Here is a 23,629-nt window from a genome sequence, read left to right on the forward strand (position 1 = left end):
ACAAAGAACAACATATATAGATCCACATAAACATAATCCCTTTGGACACTAGACGTGTCATGGTGGCTGTATCTGCAGACCCTGCAGTCCTCGCCCGGATTTTCTCACTTTTTGCTGCTCGAGATGCTTCTATAAGCCAAAATGTGGCTATTTGAGATCCCGGGAAAGTCTCACCAATAAACTATCTTCATAGTGTGTCCACAAACAGCTCAGACAAATCCTACTGATTCTACCTTTAAGTGTAATAGTCTTTGAATTATATTACCATTACATGAGCTTCAGTTAGTTTTGCACAGAAATCACCTTCAGGGTAGGGCTGCGCAATATATCGTTTGAGCATCACAGGCTCTGCGATGTACGTGTGTGCAATAGTCACATCGCAGAGCCTGCGATGTAGGAGGCAAATGAACTCATCTAATTTTAAGGCTACCTGACACACACAGTCTGCATGCACAGCGATACACCAATCACATTAGTTCTTAATCAGTGTCCCGAAGCCGACCACGCCCCTGCACATGAAGCGTGTTGCTGGTAAGAGCGTTGAAAAATGAGCAACGAAGACGCCGAAAACGAAGACCTTGTACCTAAAAGAAAGTCAACTTCCGTAATCTGGAATTATTTTGGCTACAAGAAAGATGACATTTGTCACGACCCGGCTCTAGGCAGGACAAATACAATGAAGCGTACGGGTAGAATAAGAAATTAATATATTTATTCACCAAAAGAAGATCTCAATGAAACATAAGCAACCAATAGAACACAAAGAAACCACGAGGAGCTGAGATGGAGCTGTGCCTAGCTCCGCCGCTGGAACGGAGTGACGAAGAGAGAGAGACGGAAGAGGGAGGACCGACACACTCTTGTAGCCTACACCTGGGGACTGGCTAAGCACACACAGGTGACAAAGCACCAACCACCAGCGACCTGCAAACAGACGCACAGAGACAAGGGAAGACAGGACAACCACACAAACACAATAATCCAACAGGCACCACCGGCAGGAGGCCGTCACACATTGAACAAAAACGTGTTCTGTGTTGATATTGCCTCACAGCTGTTGCCACAACAAGAGGTAACACAAGTAATTTATTTGACCATTTACGTCGGCACCACGCAGCTCAGTACGACGAATGCAAAGCCAGATCTGACTGTCGACCAAAACAACAAACCATTTCGGAAGCCTTTGCAAGTGTTACACCATATGAGAAAGGATCCGAACGGCAGAAAGAAATAACGGATGCCATCACATTTCACCTGACTAAAGACATGGTACCCATTTATACTGTTTCCAAAGATGGTTTTAAAAAAATGATCAGCTTGACAAACGGTATGTTATAACATCACGCAGCTTTTTTTCACGAGTTGCCATCCCAGAGCTGTACGAGAAATGCAAGGCAGAAGTTCAGACAGAGCTGTCAGATGTGGAGTATTATGCAGCGACAACGGACTTGTGGTCCAGTCGGACAGTGGAGCCCTACATTAGTCTGACTGTCCACTTCATATGCATATGTTATTTGTATGTGTGAGTGTGTGAGAGATGTCAAATTTATGAGATTCAAGTTATAATTTGAGAATTAATTAATTTCATATTTATAACACAGCATGCGGAAGCAATAAAATTCATGTTTAGATACCATAGTTTTGCAAGGTATAAAACATAAAACAACCTCTTAAACAACTCAATCCTGGTTGTGCAGGAGGAAGACACAGAGCTAACAAAGAAGGTGAAGGATAAGATGTTGAAGTACATCAATGAGAAATATGAGGATAAAGCTACTCAGAAGCTGCTTGATATAGCATCGTGTTTGGACCCCAGATTCAAGATGGATTTTGTCACTGCACACAAGTCCCAAGTCACCGCCAGAGTGACATCAGAGATGATGGAGATGATTGAGACCCAGGAGACACCACACTGCAGCTCTGAGGTCGAATCCAAAGCGGCTGCCACACCCCAGGAAAAGAAAGCCAAGAGGTCTTTGGGCAGTTTTGTCAAAGAAAAAGGGAGCCGAGCTGCAGAAAAGAGTGATTCCTTACCCCTCAAGGATGCTGTGGAAGCAGAGTTGAACACCTGCTAACACCTTCCATAGACAAAGAAGAAGATCCACTTACTTGGTGGAGAATACACCAAGTGAACTTTCCGCATCTTGCCAAGCTTGCCCGCAAGTATCTTGCATTCCTGCAACAAGCTCCCCCTCAGAGAGGCTTTTCAGTACAAGTGGCAACATTGTCACTTGCCAGTGTTCCTCTTTAAAACCTGCAATGGTGGATAGACTGGTATTCTTGGCCAAAAACCTCAAAACTTGAGTGAACTTTGCACACACACACACACAAAGTAAAGAATTGAAATACTATTGAGAACCTGATAATATTTATTTATTTATCTGTATAAACCACTGTATGAGCTGCAGCATTCTGCACACAATCACCTGATTATCAAAATGGTTTCATGTTGTCAGCTGCCAGAGTTTTTAGGCAGAAAACACATACAGGTCTTTCTTTATTTCCGACCATGTTCACGGTAAACCCAAGAGCTATGTAGCCATCGTCATATTTCCTGTTCCATAGTTCCCAACTGAAGGATTAGCAGAAGAGCTTTGTGTCTCTTTTTTGAGATTTGTGTGCTGGTATCAACACAGAGTGTTTTATTTTGAAAAGAATCCGGATGTTTTATTGTCATTTCAGTGCTTTACTTCCTGTCTACTCGGTGCAAAATTCAGCTGACTTGCTGTGTCGTGCTCTGGCATCCGCCAGATATATAGAGGTCCTGTGTGTCTGCTGCGTGTCTGCTCCATCCAGCTCCGGACGGAGCAGACACGCAGTGCAGCGAACCTGCTGGAAATTTACATAGACTAAAGTGAAAGTGAAACCTATCAGCTCCGCTGGTGAGACGGAGACGTAATGCAGAGCGGACGCGTATCCGGTGGAAATAGACCTTCGCGTCCTGCCCTGCCTCTCGCTTCCTGCCCTGCCTCTCACGCCCCCCCCCCCGATGATACCTTTCTCTTCTAAATAAGGTTGGTAAAGGAGTTATACTCGCTCCTTCTCCCGACATTGTGTTATTAGTTACAGGTGTTAGCGGTTAGCATTGCCCGCTTGACCTACTGTCTGTGTAATCGGTACATCGTTGGTTGTAACCGTTTCCCGTTGTAGTTTTATATGTTGGTAAAGCCAGTGTACTCGCTCCCTCTCCCGACATTTGTACTGCTGTTATATCTGTCAGAAATTTGTACAACTTGTACCCGCTTTTCGTTGTAGTTTTCCCGTGTTGGTGAAGGCAGTGTGTGCGCTGTTTGCTTTGTTTTTGGTAGTTTTACCGGCCTTTTCGCTCGTATTTTGTGGCACCTGTGGTTGTGCCCGTTTGTTTTTGGCGCAGCAAGCTGACCTTTGCTGGTGAAGGCAGTGCTCTCGCTCATGCTCCCAGCATAGGTGGGTGCTGTTGCCCTTGTAGTTAGCAGACGTGTCCACTAAGGCTAACTTTGTTTGTATGACACCCGTTGGTGAAGGCAGTGCGTTCGCTCCCTCTCCCAGCATCTGTTGTCTTCCTCAGTTTATTGTATTATAGCTGGCTGTCACCATGCTTGGTGACCACTCTTACTCGGCCTGTCTTGCTTCTCTGCAGTCTGAAGATGGTCATGATATGTGTCCTCCATGCCTTGGCCTCGAACACCTGAGGGAAGGGCTTTCGGAGGATCCATGTAGCTTCATGCCCCATCAGTGCGGGTTGCCAGATTGGCTGAGGCTGAACACCTGCTGGGCCATGTTCCGGAGCCGGAAAAGTTGACCCCAGCCCAGCGGTTGCCTTCAGCTCAGCCTAGCCGACCAAAACATCGGCTACTGAGACTGCGGGCGCCCCCTCCGGGAAGAGGGCCAAGGAGTCTAAACTGGCCTCCAGGTTAGACCAGCTGACTGTGGAGCTAAACCAAGGGAAGTCCCTCTTCCTAGCCATCCAGTCGGGGACTGGTGCAGGGGATGCGGGTGCTCCTGCTCCTCCTGCGGCCATGTTCGATCCAGAGGAGGATGTGCTCTCAGTGGCAGCTTCAACCACTGAGTTTGCTGACTATGGGCTGGACATGGTTCCCCAGGATGTTGCCTTCCATGCCTCTGGGCGAGCTCCTGCTCCTCAACCCACAGTTGTGGTGCTAGCTCCAATGGGAGCTCTCATTCGTATGGCCCTGGCCTGCCTGCAGTTGGATGTTCCGCAGGCTCAGCCAGCTCCTACCATTGCTTTTTTCAGGCGTGGTCCAGCCCCTGCCACATTTACTGTGCCTCCGTCAGATGAATACCTGAGGGAGTTGCACGCATACTGGAGGGATACTAGAGCCCTCTCTCATGCAACATCTGATGGCCGGACCCTGGAAGCCATGCAGGATGCAGCCAAGTTTGACTTGGCACACATGCCAGCGGTTGAGCCAGCCATAGCGGCTCTCATTGTTTCTGCTGTTGAGGCTCTGAGGCCGGATGCCAGGTGTCCGCGCCCCCAGTGTCGGGTTACAGATGACCTGCTCTCTAAGGCCTATGACGCAGCAGCACGCATAGGACACATTGGTAATTCCCTGTCACATCTGATGCTTACTCTTTCAGCATCCCTGCAGGAGGCTATGCTGAACGCTTCTGTCCACAGTTTTGGTGACGCGTCTCTGCAGGCTTTTGCTTTGATGTCCAGAGAACTAGGGCACTTGATCTCCACCCTTGTCAAGGCTTGCCTGGCCCAGTCGCCTCTCACCGAGACATGCCGGAGAACCCTCCGCAGTGTCCCATTGGAACCTGATGAGATTTTTGGGTCAGCTGCTCTAGAGGTGCTTGAGCACACAGTCAAGGCAAAGACAGACTCAACAGCAGCTCTCTGGGCTTCACAGGAGAATGCCTCCTCCCAGCAGGCCTGGGGGTTCTTCAGCTGCCCCCAGGCGCCACTCTCAGCCACCGACTTTCCAAACCAGTGGCTACCTTAGGTCTCACAACCAGTTCAACAGCCTGCTCAACGAGGGGCTCAGGGCTTTTGAGCCCCTGAACGACTGCCCTCCAGACAACCTCAGACACTTGACGCTGCCCGTCGTCCCCCCAGGGCCTCTAGAGGCGGGGGGACCAGGCGCTAAGAGCCCGGGGCCGGCCGTCTTCGGCTTTCCAGTTCACGGTTCTCCTGTTCAGCCTCTTCCTGTCTCCAAGGTTATTTACCAGGTGTGTGGCGGCAGCCCTCTCACCCCCGCAGTCGTGGGGCATAAAGATCCTGCCGTATATGGACGACTGGCGGGTCTGTGCGCCATCCTGGTTTCAGGTGACCTGTGACACGGCGATTCTCCTCTCGCATCCGCCTCCTTATCCTCTTTCGGGAGGGCCGCTGCTTGCACTATGTCCTGTATATGCGCCTTTAAGGCAAGCTGATGGCTGCTGCCACTGTAGTTCCCTTAGGGTTGCTGTCACTCCGTCCCCTTCAGAGGTGGCTAAACAGCTTCCACTTGGATGCCAAGTGGCACCGGCACAGGAACTTAAGGTGTCACCTCCTTGCTCTAGCTCCATGGAGGGAGAGATTATTTCTCCTTCAGGGCATCCCCAAGGGCTCCGTTGCATCCCATTGGAAGACTGTTACAACAGATGCATCCCTCTCAGGGTGGGGTGCTGTGTGGCAGAACTGGACAGTTCGGGGGCTGTGGCCTGCAGCTCGAAGCATATCAATGTGCTGGAGCAACGGGCAGTACATATGGCACTGCAGCTTTTTCTTCTGTTCCTGAGATGGAGGCATGTGCTAGTACGGTCGGACAACGTCTCAACCGTCTCTCACATAAACCACCAAGGAGGAACCAGGTCTGCACTGCTGTTGCAGGTGTCCCGGGACCTCCTGTTGTGGGTGGCACCCCGCCTACCCAGCATAAGGGCGATGTATTTGCCTGGGGAACGGAACCGGGCTGCAGACTTCCTATCAAATTGCAAGTCTCCACTGGGGGAGTGGCGGCTTCATCCAGAGGTGGTGCTCAAGATCTGGGACGTCTTCGGCAGGGCAGAGGTGGATCTCTTTGCCACAGAGGAGTCGACCCATTGCCCCCTCTGGTTCTCCTTAACAGAGGAGGCCAACCCTCTTGGCCAGGATGCTCTCACCCACGACGGGCCAAAGGGTCTTCTCTATGCCTTTCCACTGACCCCTCTGATTTCTCAAATACTGCAGAGGGTCCTCCAGCAGGGCCACAGGCTGCTATTGGTAGCCCCCTTCTGACCAGAGAGGACATGGTTTCCTCTGCTGCACAGGCTCTGCCGCGGCTCACTTTGGCGTCTCCCCAACAAGATTGATTTCCTGTCTCAGTTAGGGGACCAGATCTGGCATCCCGACCCTCATCGCCTGCAGCTCTGGGTGTGTTCAGACACTGTCCAACATACCATACTTAATGCTAGGGAGCATTCTACCCGGAAGGAGAATGAGAACAGGTGGCAACTATTTTCCGTGTGGTGTTTGGACAGGGGTGAGGACCCCATGTACTGTACAGTTCCTACAGTCACTCCTGTCTGGCGGATGGTCCCCTGCTACTCTGAGGGAGTACGTGACGGCCATTTCCTCTCGACATGCTCGAGTTGATGAGAACACCATGGGGTGCCACAGACTTGTGTCCCTTTTTCTAAGCTCTCTGTGAGGTCGTAACCTCACAGAGAGCTCCAGCATGGGATCTGACGCTTTGTGTCTGCCTCCCTTTGAGCCCCTGGCGCAGGCAGAGTTAAAGTTGGTGTCTGATAAGACTGCTTTTCTCCCCGCCATCCCTTCAGGGAAGCGTGTTTGGGAGCTACATGCTCTCTCTGTGAGTGACTCATGTCTGAGGTGGAACTCAGATGGCTGTGCCCTGTGCGGGCTTTAAGAGTCTATATAACTTTCACCACAAGCATGAGACGGTCAGAACAGCTGTTCCTCTGTCATGGTGGTCCTAAGAAAGGCTGTGCTCTCTCCAAACAGTGACTGTCGCATTGGATTGTGGATTTCATCACCCAAGCGTATAAACACAGTGGTCACCCCCTGCCATCCGGGGTGAGGTGCCACTCTGCTAGGGCTGTCTCTACATCATGGGCGGCTCTGAGTGGCGTGCCCTTGGGGGACATCTGTGGTGTGACATCGTGGGCATCACCAACTACCTTCTCCAGATTCTATCGGGTGAATGTGGCCACTCCCCCACCTACTGGGTCTGGCGATCAGTAAGGATGAAATAGAACGAGAGTTGCGTATGTCACTACGGTTCTATGAATCCTGGATGACCGCCAGAGCGCTCTGTCACTCAGAATCCTTGTGGTTTCGCGAGAAGATTCTGCATGAACCGATCCTCTGATGTCACCCGAAGATATAGATAGGCTAGCCAGTATCATCAGGGGTCACAGGTGACTTTGTTGGTATAAACACTCGACCTGCTCATACGCGAGATGGAGACGTTCAGTGCTGAAGCACCACCTCTGGCGGTCATCCAGGATTCATAGAACCGTAGTTAGATACGCAACTCTCGTTTTACACAAAGTTTTGATAGTTCACAAAAAAAGCCTAGGTTGCATTTTGGTGAGAGTTTCACTTCAAGTAGCTTTAGTTTATGGTCATTTCTGCTTCTTGACATGGTTCCTTGATGTCCAAATGGAATGTTAGTAACATGCTTTGGTCGAAAAAAGCTTAAGGATTGAGCACAGCAGGGTTCTTGAAACACCAGTTTCACAGCACTGCTCAAGGTGGACGGTTTCAGTGCCTTTCCCTTTAAATGCTAATGAGCTGCTGAGTACGCCGCCCTCCCCTTCCTGCCTGCGGAAGACATGAGGACGGCATCGTGTGACCATGGCAACGGCTGAGTTTGTGGGAGTAATGGCTGCCGGACAATAGACTGCGGGCCGACCCAGAACAACAAGAGGCTCCAGAAGAAAGTAAGCAGCCAAGAATGAAGATTGATGTTTCTCAGTGGTTACTAGTTAAGTTTGTTACCTCAACATTACTTTTATGTTTCTGCAGAATAACGAAAGTTTTACGGGCTTACTGGCCATCTGCCCCGCGTTGTTACAGATAACAGGCCCCTTCTCCAGCCTCGAGTGTCTACATCTAAAGCTTAGCCAAACCTCTGCTGGTGTTTACTGCTGTTCAGTTGCAGTAATGCGGATGCAATTTAGCAATAGCCATTACAAGAGAAAGCTTTTAGTCACATAAGAACTATGGCCAACACAACTTCATACCGTTTTACTTTGTTTACATTTGTCGGACCCTGCCACCTTTGTAGCTTCATACAGTGTTTTTGGGGCCTCATTTCCTTCTGAGAACAGCTTGTTTATTCACAAAAAGGTTTTTTTCTTCTCCCAAAACTACATAGTGCGCTTTTTATACATTGTTGAATAACAAGATTGTGGCCAATGTTGTTAATCACTGAGCAGGAATGCTGTATAGACAAATTGTATTTTTCCCCATCATTAGTACCATTATTTGGCATTTTATTTGCTGAATTAGACAAAAACAGATCTCTCGCCCTCCCTTTCCATAGCCTAGAGACTGTTTAGTTTACTAATCTGGTTATTAAGCTTGCACATAGCTGAGTCTCATAGCATACTCCAGAATAAAGTATATACACACCTCTTTGGCTCTTTGCTTGAGCTGCTGATGCTGTGGGTCCTCAGTTTGTGAGCGACTCTGATTACAAACAGACAGATGTTGACTTAGTAAGCAGTATTTCATACTAAAATAAGGGCAGAAAAGGAAATGTCAACAGATAATCACTGTTGCTTCAGACAAAATGCTTTTGTGACCCCAAAATGGCACATAAACGTTTAACTATTTGTATTTGAGTACACACTGTTGTACATATGTTCTTGTTTCTCAGAAAAAAATTGTGGTTTAAGTCTCAATTCAGTCGAGCAATAGCAGTTCGACTTCCTAGCTAAACCTAGCTTACTCTGGCCAAACGCAGCAGTCGCTCTCTCTCCTCTTCATCTTTTCTCTTCTTCTTCAAACACTCAATTTCACCAAGGACGCAAAGCTGGGAGCGTGCATCACTCACTTTGGAATGCCACAGATCCTCCTGTTGCCACACAAACAAATAAAACAGGACAAGATGTTTTACAGGCAGAATGGCGACCTGACATAACAGTAATGTTTTTATGGTTTTTGACAAATTTACAAATATGTAAAGCAAGCTATGTGGCTTTATGTATGATAGGACCATTACTACTATCTAGGACTGATAACAGGCAATCTCCTCACCTCACCACCTTGCTAGTAGCGATAGCTACTAGGGCTGCACAAAAAAATCGTTAAAAAAATCGCGATCTCGATTCACACATACACGTGATCTCATATCTACACACAGCGATTGTGAAGCATTTTATATCTCGAGCTGAATCACAAACAAATGCTTCTATTTTCCTCCCGGATTTTTTGAAGCGCCCCCAAACGCAGCACTGCCGCTGCCTCCGCCCTCAACCTGTGGTAAAGCGTCTTTACAACACGTGATTCAGTGGCGGAAGCCCGCCTGCAGCTAAGTGTATGGAAGGAGTGAGTGAGAAGCCGTTTTTAGACAGCTAGGGCAGCAAGCCGCCAATCTGCCCGTCCTTTTGGCGGCTAGGTCCGCGGTTTGAGACAGAGGGCAGCAAATTGGGGGTCTGTTTTGGTTGGCCGATTTCCCGCCTCGGAGGGTACACTTATTTCCGCCTCGCCTGTTAGATGAGCAACTGGACAGCCGCTGAGATCAGGAGATGCTAGCGTCTCCTGGATCTCTAGCTGTATGGTTGTGTTAGCTTGTTGTTGTAGCCACAACCTAGGAACGGTCGCTACTTTCAAATTAAAAGCCCCCCGCTAAGAACCCAGCCCTAAACTCCAATGGGGTGTAATGTAAAGCTCTTATTTTGAAGACAAATTCGTTGTCAACTGCTCACAGCCCAACGTCGGGCTTCATGTCACATCACATGTTTACCTCTACCTCTGAGGCGGCTTTTGGAAAAGGAAGAAAATTATGCCTCCGTTTTAGAAAGCCGATCACAGCAGCTATCACATATCACCTAGCTTAAGATACGGCCCCAATAAACACTGTACAACATGAGGTATAAAAGGATGCCCTCTCATCTTGGGAGACTATTTTTTATTTTTTTTATTTGTGTAAAAATAATTTCTCATCCAATGATAGAACTTGAAATGAACAAAAAAAACATTGCTTTGGCAGAGGCATAGTAGTATCTGCCATACTATCATGTTTATTTTTTGTTTTGTTCAAGTTCATCAGTGCAATAAACATTTTGTGAAAAAAATCGTGCCAGCGAATCGTGATCTCAATTTCAAGCAAAAAAATCGCGATTCACATTTTTTCCAGAATCGTGCAGCCCTAATAGCTACACACAACCCATCATCAAAAAGGATGACTCAAGATATGCTCCCTTTCAGCTTTCTTAAAGGTTTGAGTTGACTTTGTTAAGCTCAAGTACCTGCTACCACCTCAACAAAAAATGAGATTAGAGAAGATGTGTGGGAAAAGTGCAGTGTAATGCAGTGCTGAACTGAAAGTGCCTACAAGGTAGCTACTGCTACTGTACTAACAGTGGCATTTGGTACCCCTTTTCCACTGGTCAAAAGTCCTACTTAATCCAGCTAGGACTGGGCTTTTTGTGTAATGGGAATGTGTAAACTCTGCCTCTACACCCGGGTCAACTGACTCTTTAGTTGACCCGTTTTTTATCATCTCTGCTCTGCTCAGCTTTGATCCAAAGGTAAGAACCAGATGAACACAGTAAATTCTGCCACACAAAGTGAATGCAAAATGATGCATTTTCAAAATCTGGTGGTGGCACATAAATAAGGAAGGAATTTCAGAAGCGGTCTATCCAACGACGTATTACTGGACACAGTCAGTGTTGCCAGATTGGGCGTTTTTCTGCCCAATTGGGCTACTTTTTTTTACGCCAGATGGGAAAAAAAATACATTGGGCGGGTGAATAAAATTTTAGCTGCTTTTGTCCAGCATGGGATTACGGCTCCTTTCCAGCCTCATGGATGTGCGCTCTGGCCTGAGCAGAAACAGATTGACCTCTGCCACTTTCAAACCTCCCTGAAGAGGTTTGGGAGATTTGATTCATTCATGTATTAGCCAGCTGACCTGGCTTATAGTGACTGTAAAAAGTTCTTCACGTTCTCAACATCGTTCAAGTTAATGGGAAGATGCTGAATCTGCGTAAAGGTAAAAAGATTTTTATGTCACCTTATCTCATTTGCACTGTGACAGATTTTGGTAACTGTGGCCCACTTATTCTATAGCATTTGCTTGTTGAATTAAAAACTAGTTTTTCGTGGTTTAATGTGTTTGGAATTTCAAGCTGTTGTACGACCAGCTCATTGTGCCTCTTTCAGCACCACAGGTGTGGAAAGGAGGAGAAAAAGAGAGGGAGGGAGAGGCGCTTTGTATGTGCATAAATTGCATAAAACGTTCTAAATTGTTTTGCATGTAGTCCTCATACTGGTCATTTGTGATGTAAATAATGAAATTTATTAGGCCTGCACGGCTTAAAAGTGCACCTTTTTACATGCAGCTGGCATTATTACTAATCAGGGCCTGGCACTAGGATGCCAGAGGTTCATTGTATAATTTGTAAAGCCTATGGTTAATTTACTGCGCTCTTGTTGGTTGCAATTTGCAAAAACCTATTATCTATCATTTATGTGTGGTTATTTGATGCAAATATGAAGCTCTGGATGTGTTTTCTATTGCATGTGTTATGATGGTTTACAAAGGTGTCTGGCAACTTCGTGGTTTGGGCTAGTTTTTATTGGATTGGGCGGGTTCTAAGACGTGACTGGGCTGGAAACTGTCAATCTGATCTGGCAACACTGGACACAGTGTTGGAGGTGCTCAGTGGTAGTTTTAAGACACAAAAATGTCCTGAGCCAACTTCTTGTTTAGCACCCAGCTAACTTGAATGAGGGTGAAGTAATTTATTCCTGCAGCTCTTCTGGACTTTGCAAATGTTATTGGACCGAATGGCTCAAATTTTGATAGTGAAATGAGCCATTCTGCAGGAGTTTTAACGCTCAGAATAACTTATCCACCGTTTTACAGACACTTCTTTCACAATGGGTCTATCATTTTCTCTTCTGTTTCAGCTGTTTCCCAGGCATTCACAACTTTTAGCAGGTTGACCCAGGTTTAAAAATCCTGTGTAGACTCCCTAATTTGGTGGAAAAGCAGTATAAGATGTGTCCTTAACTTGTTCCCATACACACATTTTTGCTTGGGTGGTCATTATGGACTCTATTCTTGCATTGGATTTTTTTTGCAAGTACTTCAGTACATTATAATCATCTCATGTGAGTATTCAAATAAGGGAATGGAGACCCTTTTTTATATTCTAACAAGGTGGGGTTTTTTTTGCCTCTATATGGTTTTATTCATAGGACAGCTTCAGAGATGACAGGAAACAGGGTGAGAGGGGCGGGGGCAAGCAGCAAAGGGCCCCATTTCAGGACTCCAACCCGGGGCCACTGCAGCAAGGATAAAGCCTCTGTACATGGGAAGCCCACTCTACCAACTGAGCTACAGGGCGTCTGTGACACCCCTTTTGATCAAGGTCAGACTGATGCACCTTCAGGGCTGCCTTGCGGTGTTCTGCCATCAAAGTGAGCTTCACTATCAGCCCACGGAGACACTCCTGTGTAGCATGAGAAACTAGAGCTACCACCTCCGGTCTGACATCAGTTACTCCCAGTGCCCATCCTACCCCAGGACACACAAAACACATAGCATCAGTATAACACGAAGAGTTGAACACAAAGACATATGGTAGCTAAGCTGTTGCATTTTCAATGAAGTAAAGTAAAAAAAATGGAAGAAAAACACATAGTAGATATATATAACTAACATTAACTCGTTGAATGGTAAATAAGAAAATCATCACATTTTATTTTATTAATGCTTTGTCTTGTTATCACAATCACTAATCCTTTTATGAACAAACTAAATGCAGTAGTTTCTGACATAGTTCTGTTAACATTCTAAATGTCACCTGACATTTTTGACGTTTTCATAACAAAATAATAATAATAATAATAATAATAATAATAATAATAATAATAATAATAATAATAGGCCTACTTTGGTTGCGTATATGTGTCTAATATAGATGAGAAACTGCAATGTGGTTATTGCCATACTGCCTGCTTGTGGCGGTTAAATTGCTCTCTCTAGTATTAAAGACAAGCCTGCAGGAAGGCTGGGAAATACTTGAATGCGTGAAAGCTCCAACAACAGTCTAAATTTAAATGTCTAAATCAGTATTCAACTGTCTTTCATTTTTGTTTTTTAATTGTCGCAGAAGTAAAATGCTACGTCCCTTCATGAAAAAGAGGCAAAAGAGAGATAAAGGCATAAAGTCCTTCAATGACTTTATTATTAATTATATTAATATCAAAAGCTGGTGACAAAAAAAAACAAGTGATGCACATGACAAAAGTACACTGAATAGGAAGCATAGGGCTGAGGCAGGGATAGTGGTGGACCTCCCCTCCTCTACTCTTCTTTCATTACAAGTGTATACTGTAAGTGAAAAATGGTCAGGGAAATTATGTAGCTTGTATTTGAGGAAATTTGAGGAAATTATATAGCTTGTAGTGATGCTCGGATCAGCTCAAAATTAATCTGGATCTGCATGTGGGCTACGTATAAATAATTCATCCATCACCTACCTGAATTCATTATTTTCTCCAATACAGAGACCCACGTGGACATTTTACTCTAGCTCTACCAGCCCCTGTAGACTATATAGCCCTTTACAATCCAATGGTGTGGAGAACACAGAACAATATTAGTTCAAAAACAAAATTAGCATTAGACCCTGAACAGCACTTAGAGATCCTGATGTATAATGCTGAACGCACAAAATGAAATGAATTTTAGGTCTAGCAAGTTAACATTCAGGGCATTTAGCACACACTTTTGTCCAAAGCGACTTACATTAATTCATACCTACATTCATCCACTGATGGCAGTAGCTGCCAGCCATCCCTGAGCCACAGCCTGAAATTGTAACTTTGAGTCGTTTCGGTTTCTACTGCATACTATATTATATTATATATTAGAATAGATAACATGTGGACATGGTGCAACATTTCTTGCTATTATAGCTCACTTTCCTTATGTTTTTATGTGTGTCGTAATCTGGGGATATAATGTTGAGGACCTTTGGCAATTCCTTGATAAATTGTACATAAGCACGTCTTCATTACTTTGGCCATCTGTTTTCAGTACTACAGTTGCACTATTTGGTCACAAGGGGGCTCTGTTGCCCACAGAATCTGGCCCGTAATTGAGTTGCAGTGCATTTCCAGTGATTGTTGAGGGGTTACACTGCTTTTTCATGTATAACTCGGAATAATTGGGATTAATTTCACCACTCTATTTTATGTAATACTTTAAGATTCATTTTAATGCTATGAATGTATATACAAAATTATATGTTATTGAAGACTAAAACTATATTTTTTGTCTTTGATATCTTTAAAACCACACACCTATCTACATACCCAGTCATCTACACCAATGCCTTGCATACATCGATAACCTGTAACGGCCAACAAGTGATCATTAAAGTTTATTATGATTGAACTATTTGTACCCTACTCTCTGATTGGAGTCCCTGTCCTTAAAGCGGCCATCAAGCCAGCATCGCAGAGGTTCTATCTCTATCACAACAGCTCTTGTACCTGTATGAAGGATTCGGCTGAGCACTGGGTTAGGTAAGAGGAAGAGCTGATCCTGGCATGACTGCACCACAGAGCCAACTATGGTGGTCAAGATCTGTGCGTTCTCCTCTCTCAGGTCAACTCCAGCCATGGAGGCCACATCATTGATGTCATCATCTTCTCTGAGAAACACACATACACATTCAACAGAAAAACTCTGCTTTGTATAGGCAAGTCAGTTTTATATATCAACTTTAAGTATTACTTGTAAGAGACAGAACTATCCTTTAATGCAAATCTTGCATGCCGAGATGGATCCTGAGTGAAAGGCTGCTTCATGGAAAACATTCCTATAAAAAGACAAAGTTATTTCTATCTTAGCATTTCATTTAACAAGTGTGTTTTTGGGTAACAAACAGTTCAGTTTACTTCATTTGTGTGGCTACTGTGAAGGGCCAACTTAGACCTCATCTACATCTGGAATTAACATATGTATTTGATTATTTTATCAACTGACAATTGATCAAGGGCCTTTGTATCTACACCTGTTTTTAATAAGCCAATTTGTTGCCTCAATTCTGCCCTGAAACAAACAATGATTCCAGTCAAGCTTTATATTGCTCCTCTGTAGTCATCATGAACTTGGCACAAGGGTTTTGCTTTCTGAAGTTTCCTTATGAAATACAACTGTTTCTGAGCTTTCCTAACTAGGGTGGATATGTGTAATGGTCATGTATGACAGGTTAATAATGACAGGTTCTCTGTGATGTTGATTCCCAGGCATCTAAAACTGTTCACCTACTCCACCTCAGCTCCACTGATGTTGACAGGGGGGGGGTGTCTTGCCTTCGTCTTTCTAAAATCAAAAAATTCAGCTCCTTTGTCTTGCTGATGTTGAGCAGTAGACTGTTCCCTGTGCACCACTCAGCAGATTGTTGATTTCCACCCAATATGAACTCTCATTGTTGTTTGTAATGCGGCTTGGTATCTGAAGTGCAGTCATGGGCGTACGGAGCACACAACCCTACGGGAGCTCCGGAGCTGAGCAGTAACATAGATGAGGTGTGATTACCATTCTTTAGTTGATGCCTTATTCAATGGTTGGTCTCAGTCTCAATTAGTCTCTTACCTGCAGTATTAGAATGTGTGTTGTCTTACCAACAAGAAACATGTAAGAAAAAAATAAACATCTGTTTATTTCTGATTAATATAGCATTTCTCAAATTTTGGTTTTTTGTTTTTACTCAGGCTGCCTCCTACTGGACCACACCCTACTGGGAACCTCCCCCTCTCCTGGCTCCCACTACCTAAAATACTGATGGATCTGGATCATTGCTCTCCTCTGTTTAACCACCTCCTTATATCTGTACCTCCGTAAAATTTGACACTTCTTCACTCTGATGTTCTCTATTTCATTGTTAATTATCTTGGGTGGCCTGTCCTCCTCATGTGGAGTGGAGGTTGTGGTCGGAGATTTCTTCCATCTTTTCCCACTATTCAAGTTTGTTTTCCCCGATTAGGCAAGTCATTCCTTACTCAAATTGGGGGTGTAATGATGGAAGATGTCATTCACTGTACAGATAGTAAAGCCCACTGAGGCAATGCAATTTTGATTTTGAGCTGCATAAATACAATTGATTTGATTTGATTCTGAACTGTCTGGGGTCTGTTTGAAAGGAAGTCAAATATTTAATTCCAGAGTAACTCCAGAATGTGTCACTCATTATTACCACGTCTTATTTCATAGCATATTTCTTCAACTTACTTCTGAGCGTAGCTTCCAACCACCTTGATCCTTTTATTTCCTAGCTATGTGTCCTTCCTGCCCCCCTCCTAATCTGACCCCTTGGTCATGTCAACTCTGTGAACCCAGCAGGCCTGAATGCAAATGCCACTCTTCCTTCCCTTTTGTTTCCATCTGTAATTGCATTAGGTCTCCCCCTACCCTTTGATCAATACTATACATAATCAATGGTTTGGTTTGCTGTATACACGATTTTTTTAAGCCCAGAGTGTAAGTTTTCCAATTATTTTCATGGGTAAGACTGCTGAGCTAAAATCAACAAACATTATTCTGATGTAGCTGTTGTTATTCTTAAGTTGTGTGAAGAATGAGTGGAGGACAGTGGATATGGCATCCTCTGTGCACCTGTCAGTACTCAGTAGGGCACAGGCTGGCAGAGATGTTGTCTTTAATGTGCTAGAAAAGCAGAGGTCTGTAGCATGCTCCCAAACTAATGCAGTTAAACTTTCTCACATTAAATTAACGTATCTCTTGCTTCTGTTTAGTTTTCACACAGTGTACTGGAATAAGATGTATTTAATAACAAAGTGGTTTAAAATGTATAACTGATTCTAAACAAAATTATGACACCAAAAATCAAAATAGAACCATGAAAGATTCCCACCCCTAATTTTCACAGCCTTTACCTGTGAAAGGTTTTCTTGACTCGACTTCTGTGTGTTTAGAGACAGGTCTGCTACACGTCAACAACCCAGGTCTCACAGTCATTTCTCGTGGCTTCAGGATAATCTGCATTTTAAGGGCAGTCAATATGCATCAGTCCCAACTGAAATTGAACACATTTTAGATATTCAGGTGTTCCCCCTTTAAGGTCAACGATTTGAGCCATTTTAGTCACACAGGTAAATCATTAATCAACTAATGTGGGCTGATAGTGTATACAGTCAGGGGAGGGGAGTGAAATATTAATATTTCAACTTTGTGGGTTTTGAAGAAAAGACACTGTAATAATGTTCAGAGTTTGAAAAATATTGGTTTGCCCCCTTCGATGCCTTTCTTTGACGTATTAATATTGAAAATGGTGATTGTGGGACAGTCCAGATATCTGAACATCAAAATAGACATCTTGAAATCCTTTGTCATTAAATAAGGAAAAGGCTTATATCATAGTTATTAGGGAACAGGGCAAAATGCAAAAATAACCCCAGATACTTTGAAGAGGTTATTAAAGTGAAACTCTCGCCAGAAAGCAACCGGGGCTTTATATGTGATTGACTATGAGCCAAGCCTTCGTGTAAAAAGCATAATTGCGACCTAACAGGAAGGCTTGAGGAGCGGTCCACTATTACTCTCCTGCCTGTCAGGTCGCACTCGGGGATCGACACGTTTTGTCTGCCACGATGGCGGCGCGCTGGAGATGCTACTGCTGACATGAGTTGTCCAAAAACCTTCAAACTCTGTGTACACAAACAATGTTCTCAATGCTCGTGTTCATGTGTAGAGACCCTGGTGATGCTACCAGCAAAGTTTCATGTTGTGTCGAGCCTTCTTAGTGTTTTAAAAATAGAGATGCTAGCGTTAAAAGTGCCCTCGCACTTCATTGAAAATTAGCTTGCCCAAAAACAAAACTATTGTAAATCTTAAAAGTGCCTCTTTTGTCGTAATTATGCTTTTACACGAAGGCTTGACTCATTTTCAATCACAAATAAAGCCATGGTTGCTTTCTGGCGAGAGTTTCACTTTAAGATGTTTAATAATGTTTGAAACGTCTTACTCCAGACTGCATCATGTGATTTGTTACATGCACCGCAAGGCTTCTTGTGGAGCATTTCACTTCCAATGGTACTATGCAGTGCTGCAAGAATAAAAATAAAAATTTCTCACCACATCAGACAAGCAGGCAACATTTCCTTACCTGCTGGCAGGTGTCAGTGTTGGACTGCTTCATGATTGAAGACGGAGTGCTGTGGTTGCAGGTGAAGGTTAAAGCCTGTTGGATAAAAAACTGGGGGTCGGCAGTAAGGCAACGCACTGCAGGAAGACTTTTCTGTTAGCAAGGAAGAAAAGATGGGTGAAAAGACATCCTAAAATATTTTTAGATGTAATACTAACACTTATAACTGGAGTTCATCTCAATCATTTTATTCGCCCGAAAAATAGTAAGACTTAAAAACAGCCTGTAAAGGAAAACATTTAAAGGAGAAAAGTTATTCAGCTAAGCAATGTCCAACTATGAGAAACTACTTTATGTTCAGATTAAAATTAATTTGACTTGGTGAAAGAATACAATATATAACATGCAGTTGGCCAGATGTCCTGATCAAGTTTTTTTGCCTTGATCCTGATCAGATAAATATAGCATATCTATGACTGCTAATAGAGATGCACCGATCGATCGGCAACTGATCGCAATCGGCCGATAATGCCCCTATCGGTTTTGATCGGAGTTCTCAAAATAGATCACATCAGGCCGATCGGATGACGTTTAGGTATAAAGACAGCTGCATTAACTGCATGCAGGGAGGGAATTTCATGGCCGCGGTTGCCCCGCGCCACAGTGGCCTCTGTGCCCCTGGCCCGGTCAGCGTAGCGAGCTTGCCTTGAATTACAGCCACCTGAGTGCACAGTAGTCACTCACAGTAACTTCAGTGAGTTCGCGGTTCGCGCAGGTGGAGTCTCATCATCACGATGATCTCACGTGAAAGCCTCTCAAACAGCAGCAGCGTCTCAAAACAGAAGAACGAAACTTACAGCACAGCGAGCGAGCGCAGCCGGTTTGACATGATACGTAACTGACTTATGTGGAAGGATTTAGTCCGGTAAAGTTGGAAATATATTCACAGATTCGAACTTCCCGGATCAATAACTCATAAGTGCAACCTTGTTAAAACACAAACGACGGTTCTTTCCTACCGTAGTAAGGTAGACAACGAGCTACAACCGTATTTTCATCAAAACGAGCGTCTGGACATTAACTCTGGTCTCTATGGTCAGCCGTCTGTGAGACGAGGGTGCAGGGACCGTCTACAAAGTGCAACACCGAAAAGAGAAACTACAAAAAATTCAATAACTTCCCTATTATTCAGAGTGTAGTGTCACCAAAATCACTCCACACATCAGTGGTCTCCTGCTGGTTATTCTACAATTTTTTGTTTGGAAAAAATGTGCTTTGCCATAATTTTGGGGAATTTCTATTGGGAGAAATATTCAATAACACTAATATTCAGTGTGGTGTCACAAAACCCACCTCACCCTAACCCCACTTAACAAAAACTACTTTCTAATGTAACCTTAACTTGATTTTGATATTAAAAAATGTTTTAATACACAATCCACATCTTATTATAAATTAGGATGTTATGGTATCAGTCTGAAAGGTAAATCAACACATTTTACTCAGTGGCCTTTGTGCCCTGTCATGTGGTCTTGGTGCCCCTAAAAAAGAAGTGAAGGCCAAATGGATTTGCCCCTAAAATGACAAAATTCCCACCCTGACTGCATGCATTCCCACTAGTAAGCTACAGTTACTCTATGTAAGCTGAGTCCAAGTTGTCTCTAAGAGTCTCTAGAGTGTGAAATATTGCACATTGCCTCAGCCTGCAATAAAACGGTGGTCAATTCATGATACTTTCTCATCTCCTAATTTTTATACTTAATAATACAATGACAATGTTGTGTAAAAAGAATCATTAATTAAATATATTAAAGTTACACAAGACAACAATATAGAAAAATTTATGGATTTTACGCTGTGATCGGTGATCGGCAATATCGGGATCGGCAGATACTGCTTTCGGTGATCGGTGATCGGCCCCAAAAATCCTGATCAGTGCATCTCTAACTGCTAACTGCTAAGGCCAATCAAATACTTATATTCATGAAAATGCTCATTAAATATGTATCTGACACATTATAAATAACAAGCATAGCCTTCCACGCAACAATTTTCACTCACATAAAAGAGAGAAGCATTTTGCCACATTAGCAGACTGATTTGAACTAAACAGTGAAGTTCAGTAAAAATCAGATTTTTCAGCTTCATTTTATTCAACACTGATCCACTAAAAGATGTTCAGATCAGCCCAGATTGGCTCGGTACAACCCTACTTTAACGTCTAAAGTCCACGGTCTTGAGTTTAAAATCACAGACATCAACATTTTACAGGACTTGCAGACACCCAAAGAGGTCACGATAATGTATTGTTGTGTCTCCGGTCACCTTGAGGAAAGGAATCAAGCAGGGTTGTGGAGTCGACTTTAACTCACGATAGAGCTTCTCTGTAAATTCCTCTGCTTCAAGTTTTTCCTCCTGCAGAATAGGAAAAGTATATATACACTTAAGGAAAGGAGAATTTTATACATTTTGGTGTAACCCCCCAAAAAAGCAGGGAATGAACTGATGAACATTATGCAACTACATATGGACAGTATGAGAAGAGGAGCAGGGATTTAATCCAATAATCTTAACTCAAGATCTATTAACTAGCTTTTAAATATAGGGATTCTTTTAGGTCTACTTGCTAGCACGTTTTTCTTTAAATAGGTGTTAAATTCTGTTGGAAAGGGTAGATATGATACATGTACTCCTAGCTCTCCCCTAATCCACAGGAGGTAAGCACAGTATCTGTAATGCAGGTTTAAAACAATAAAGTCATTGTAGTGCTTTTAAAACCCTATACTGACATAATTTAACATATTTTGGACATTAGAAGATATATCTTTATACTATTTCACTGACAGAAAGCAGCTCCTGTGATGAAGAAGATTGAAGATGTACCAGCAGACTCCTGACCAGTCCTCTGACGTTGTTCGCCATGGTGGCAGACTTGGAGTCACTAGATGCCAGCTTGATCAGAGTCACCAGAAAGTTCTTGCACTTCTTCACACTTTCCAAGGTCTCCTGTTGGTGAAATGGCAGCCAAGAAATAATCTTCATAAAAGTGGTCTTCAGCATGGCCAATTTGTGACAACTGGTTTTGTCCCTCTGTGCCAATTTGCAACTGATGCATCAGTGTTTATGAACCCACTATGTGGATACTTTGTAGAACTGCAAGTTGTTATCTGACACCAAAATTCAGGATAGAAAAATGACTGATTTGACAGAATTGTATTAAACGCAAGATAACACTTATTCATACATAAACTAGGGACTGAATATATGATGTAACGGTAGTCACTGTCAAAATTACTGATGCGTCAGTGGTGGCAAAATCATGTAACAGTGAAGGGGAAAACTACAAATCAATACTACATGTCCAATACAGAAAATGTATTGGAAGATTAAAATAAGATCTTTAGACAAAAGTGTACACACATGGTAAAATATACAGAGAAGAAGGTCAACATGAATAGTAAGTACTCCTTCCTCCAGCCAACAAATGTACAAAGTATGGAACTCCACCAGTTTTAATACAGCTGCAATTCAAACTCCATTATTAACCAAGCATGAGCCAGGCTGGGTAAATGCATTAGTTGGACCACAAATAGTGTGGTCTGGTACCTGCGGCCTTACATAAAATGGCAAGTCTCGCACACAATATGCTTGGTGTTCAAGTAGTTAAGTTGGCAATGACAACAGAGATGCCAAAAACTACTTGTTGTTCTCTTGTCATTCTTTACCTCTTTCCAAGAAATATTGACCTGTTTTCAATTTCAATGTAAAAAAAATCAAAAATATACAATGAGTTGCACCTACAATATGTCTGAAAAATTGATACATACCAAGAAAACTAACCCTACTAGCCACAACATCATGGCTATTGTCTGGTTGCGGGAAATGAAGTAGACTCAGATGGGACTCAGGCGCAGTCAAACTGATAGCAGACAGGTTTTTACCTGTTGTCAAACTGTAATGTGAAGATGTGACTACACCATAATCATCATCCCATTGCTGCTATGTATATTATCAAACGTGTATGTTCCATGATTGTGTAGCATGAAGCAGTTCATAAACTTTCATTTCATTATGCAACCATGTTTTGTAAGAGCAAATAAAGGACTTTTATGACCTCTGTAATGACAACACAACTATCGAAATGCTGCCTGCATAGGTGATGATGGAACTGTTCGTTGAGTGCCTCCATGTTTTCCAGTTTCACAGTGAAATTGGTTCTCTTAGCCGAGTGAAATTCAAACTGGATGCAGGTTACAAGTAGGAAGAGCTGGATTCACCTGACTAAACGTAGCTGGTGGCTCTATTTTGGTTTCAGTGATGACCGGCATCATGCGAGGCTGGCTCCCCTGCTCACACACAGCACTGGGGATCTGGACTACTGCTGGTTTGGGAGCTACACCAATCACCTGAAGAAAAACACAATATACATCTTATTGTGGTAATAAGCAGATATAAAACTAATTAATGTTAAGTCAATAGACATGCATGTACGGGTGACACAAACAAGACTTGCTCAAGTTGGATGTGGTTGTGGGGAGGAGCAGGAGACAAACTAACCCTCACCCAGCAGAGATTGTAATTCTGTTACTGTCCTTAAACTATTATGCACCTGTTCATCTGATCAAAGAAAAGATATTCTGGTGGCATTTTGATCCCTTCAGTAGGAGGGTTTCAGTCCAATTCAAAGTACACTATGGTGCTGGTCAATTATGGTGGGAACATTGTGTACAAGCAACAGGATTGTGTGATAATGACTGCACCTGTGCCAATTGAAACCTACGAGACTAACCTCTGCTAACCTTAAAACTGCTCAAGCAAGGTATCAGCAACCATTATCATTATCTATTAGTCATCTGGCTATCCTGTACCGTGGTGAAATGTGCCAATAATCAGAAAAAAACGGGTTGCAATAAAAATATATTTTACAGCAGGTTCATAAATGTGTTTATTCATGACTGGTGAGCTCATTTGCAGGAACATTACATGACCTGCCATCAGAGATTTTTAAGTGTAAACCAACTCTTGTACCTTCACCACAGCTGTCTTCTGAACTGGTTGGAAACCGTGAGGAGATGCCATCCTGATCACTGTCACCGTCTCATGACTTTTATTTCCAGAAAACTAAATTCCAGACATGATATCCAATTAGAACACACACACGCGCACGCATGCACGCACGCACGCACGCACACACGCACACACGCGCACACACACCTGTGGGGCCAGTATTCTGGGAGCTTGACCACTGACACACCTTGGTCCCTGCTGAGCCTGTGCCATAGCCTGCTGGGATACCAGCATCAGCTGACCATTGTCACTGCGAATCAACATCATACCTGCC

General features: G+C 43.6%; 1 protein-coding gene and 1 long non-coding RNA gene across 4 annotated transcripts in view; one reads left to right on the forward strand and one right to left on the reverse strand.

Annotated features, from left to right (window-relative positions):
* Positions 1 to 23,629, reverse strand: part of LOC115591154 (transcription initiation factor TFIID subunit 4B-like) — a 75,686-nt gene that overhangs the window by 49,007 nt on the left and 3,050 nt on the right. The window contains exons 5-17 of one of the 3 annotated variants that reach the window (XM_030432887.1): positions 23,503 to 23,624; positions 23,317 to 23,409; positions 22,566 to 22,694; positions 21,133 to 21,294; positions 20,614 to 20,703; positions 18,310 to 18,441; positions 17,081 to 17,183; positions 14,916 to 15,000; positions 14,672 to 14,832; positions 12,556 to 12,686; positions 8,886 to 9,011; positions 8,567 to 8,623; positions 691 to 924 (exon numbers count right to left, since the gene is read on the reverse strand). In XM_030432887.1, the coding sequence (XP_030288747.1) occupies positions 868 to 924; positions 8,567 to 8,623; positions 8,886 to 9,011; positions 12,556 to 12,686; positions 14,672 to 14,832; positions 14,916 to 15,000; positions 17,081 to 17,183; positions 18,310 to 18,441; positions 20,614 to 20,703; positions 21,133 to 21,294; positions 22,566 to 22,694; positions 23,317 to 23,409; positions 23,503 to 23,624 (1,448 nt within the window). In that variant the 3' untranslated portion in view covers positions 691 to 867. Of the gene's footprint in view, positions 1 to 690; positions 925 to 8,566; positions 8,624 to 8,885; positions 9,012 to 12,555; positions 12,687 to 14,671; positions 14,833 to 14,915; positions 15,001 to 17,080; positions 17,184 to 18,309; positions 18,442 to 20,613; positions 20,704 to 21,132; positions 21,295 to 22,565; positions 22,695 to 23,316; positions 23,410 to 23,502; positions 23,625 to 23,629 lie in introns of those variants that run through there. The other 2 variants (XM_030432885.1, XM_030432886.1) reach the window with 2 other exon arrangements.
* On the forward strand, positions 7,768 to 16,305 carry LOC115591155 (uncharacterized). Its single transcript, XR_003985911.1, has 3 exons — positions 7,768 to 7,872; positions 12,368 to 12,540; positions 15,899 to 16,305. It is a non-coding gene; the product is annotated as an uncharacterized LOC115591155 (long non-coding RNA).

This window comes from Sparus aurata, chromosome 11 (genome assembly GCF_900880675.1).
Source record: "Sparus aurata chromosome 11, fSpaAur1.1, whole genome shotgun sequence".
Classification (NCBI taxonomy): domain Eukaryota; kingdom Metazoa; phylum Chordata; class Actinopteri; order Spariformes; family Sparidae; genus Sparus; species Sparus aurata.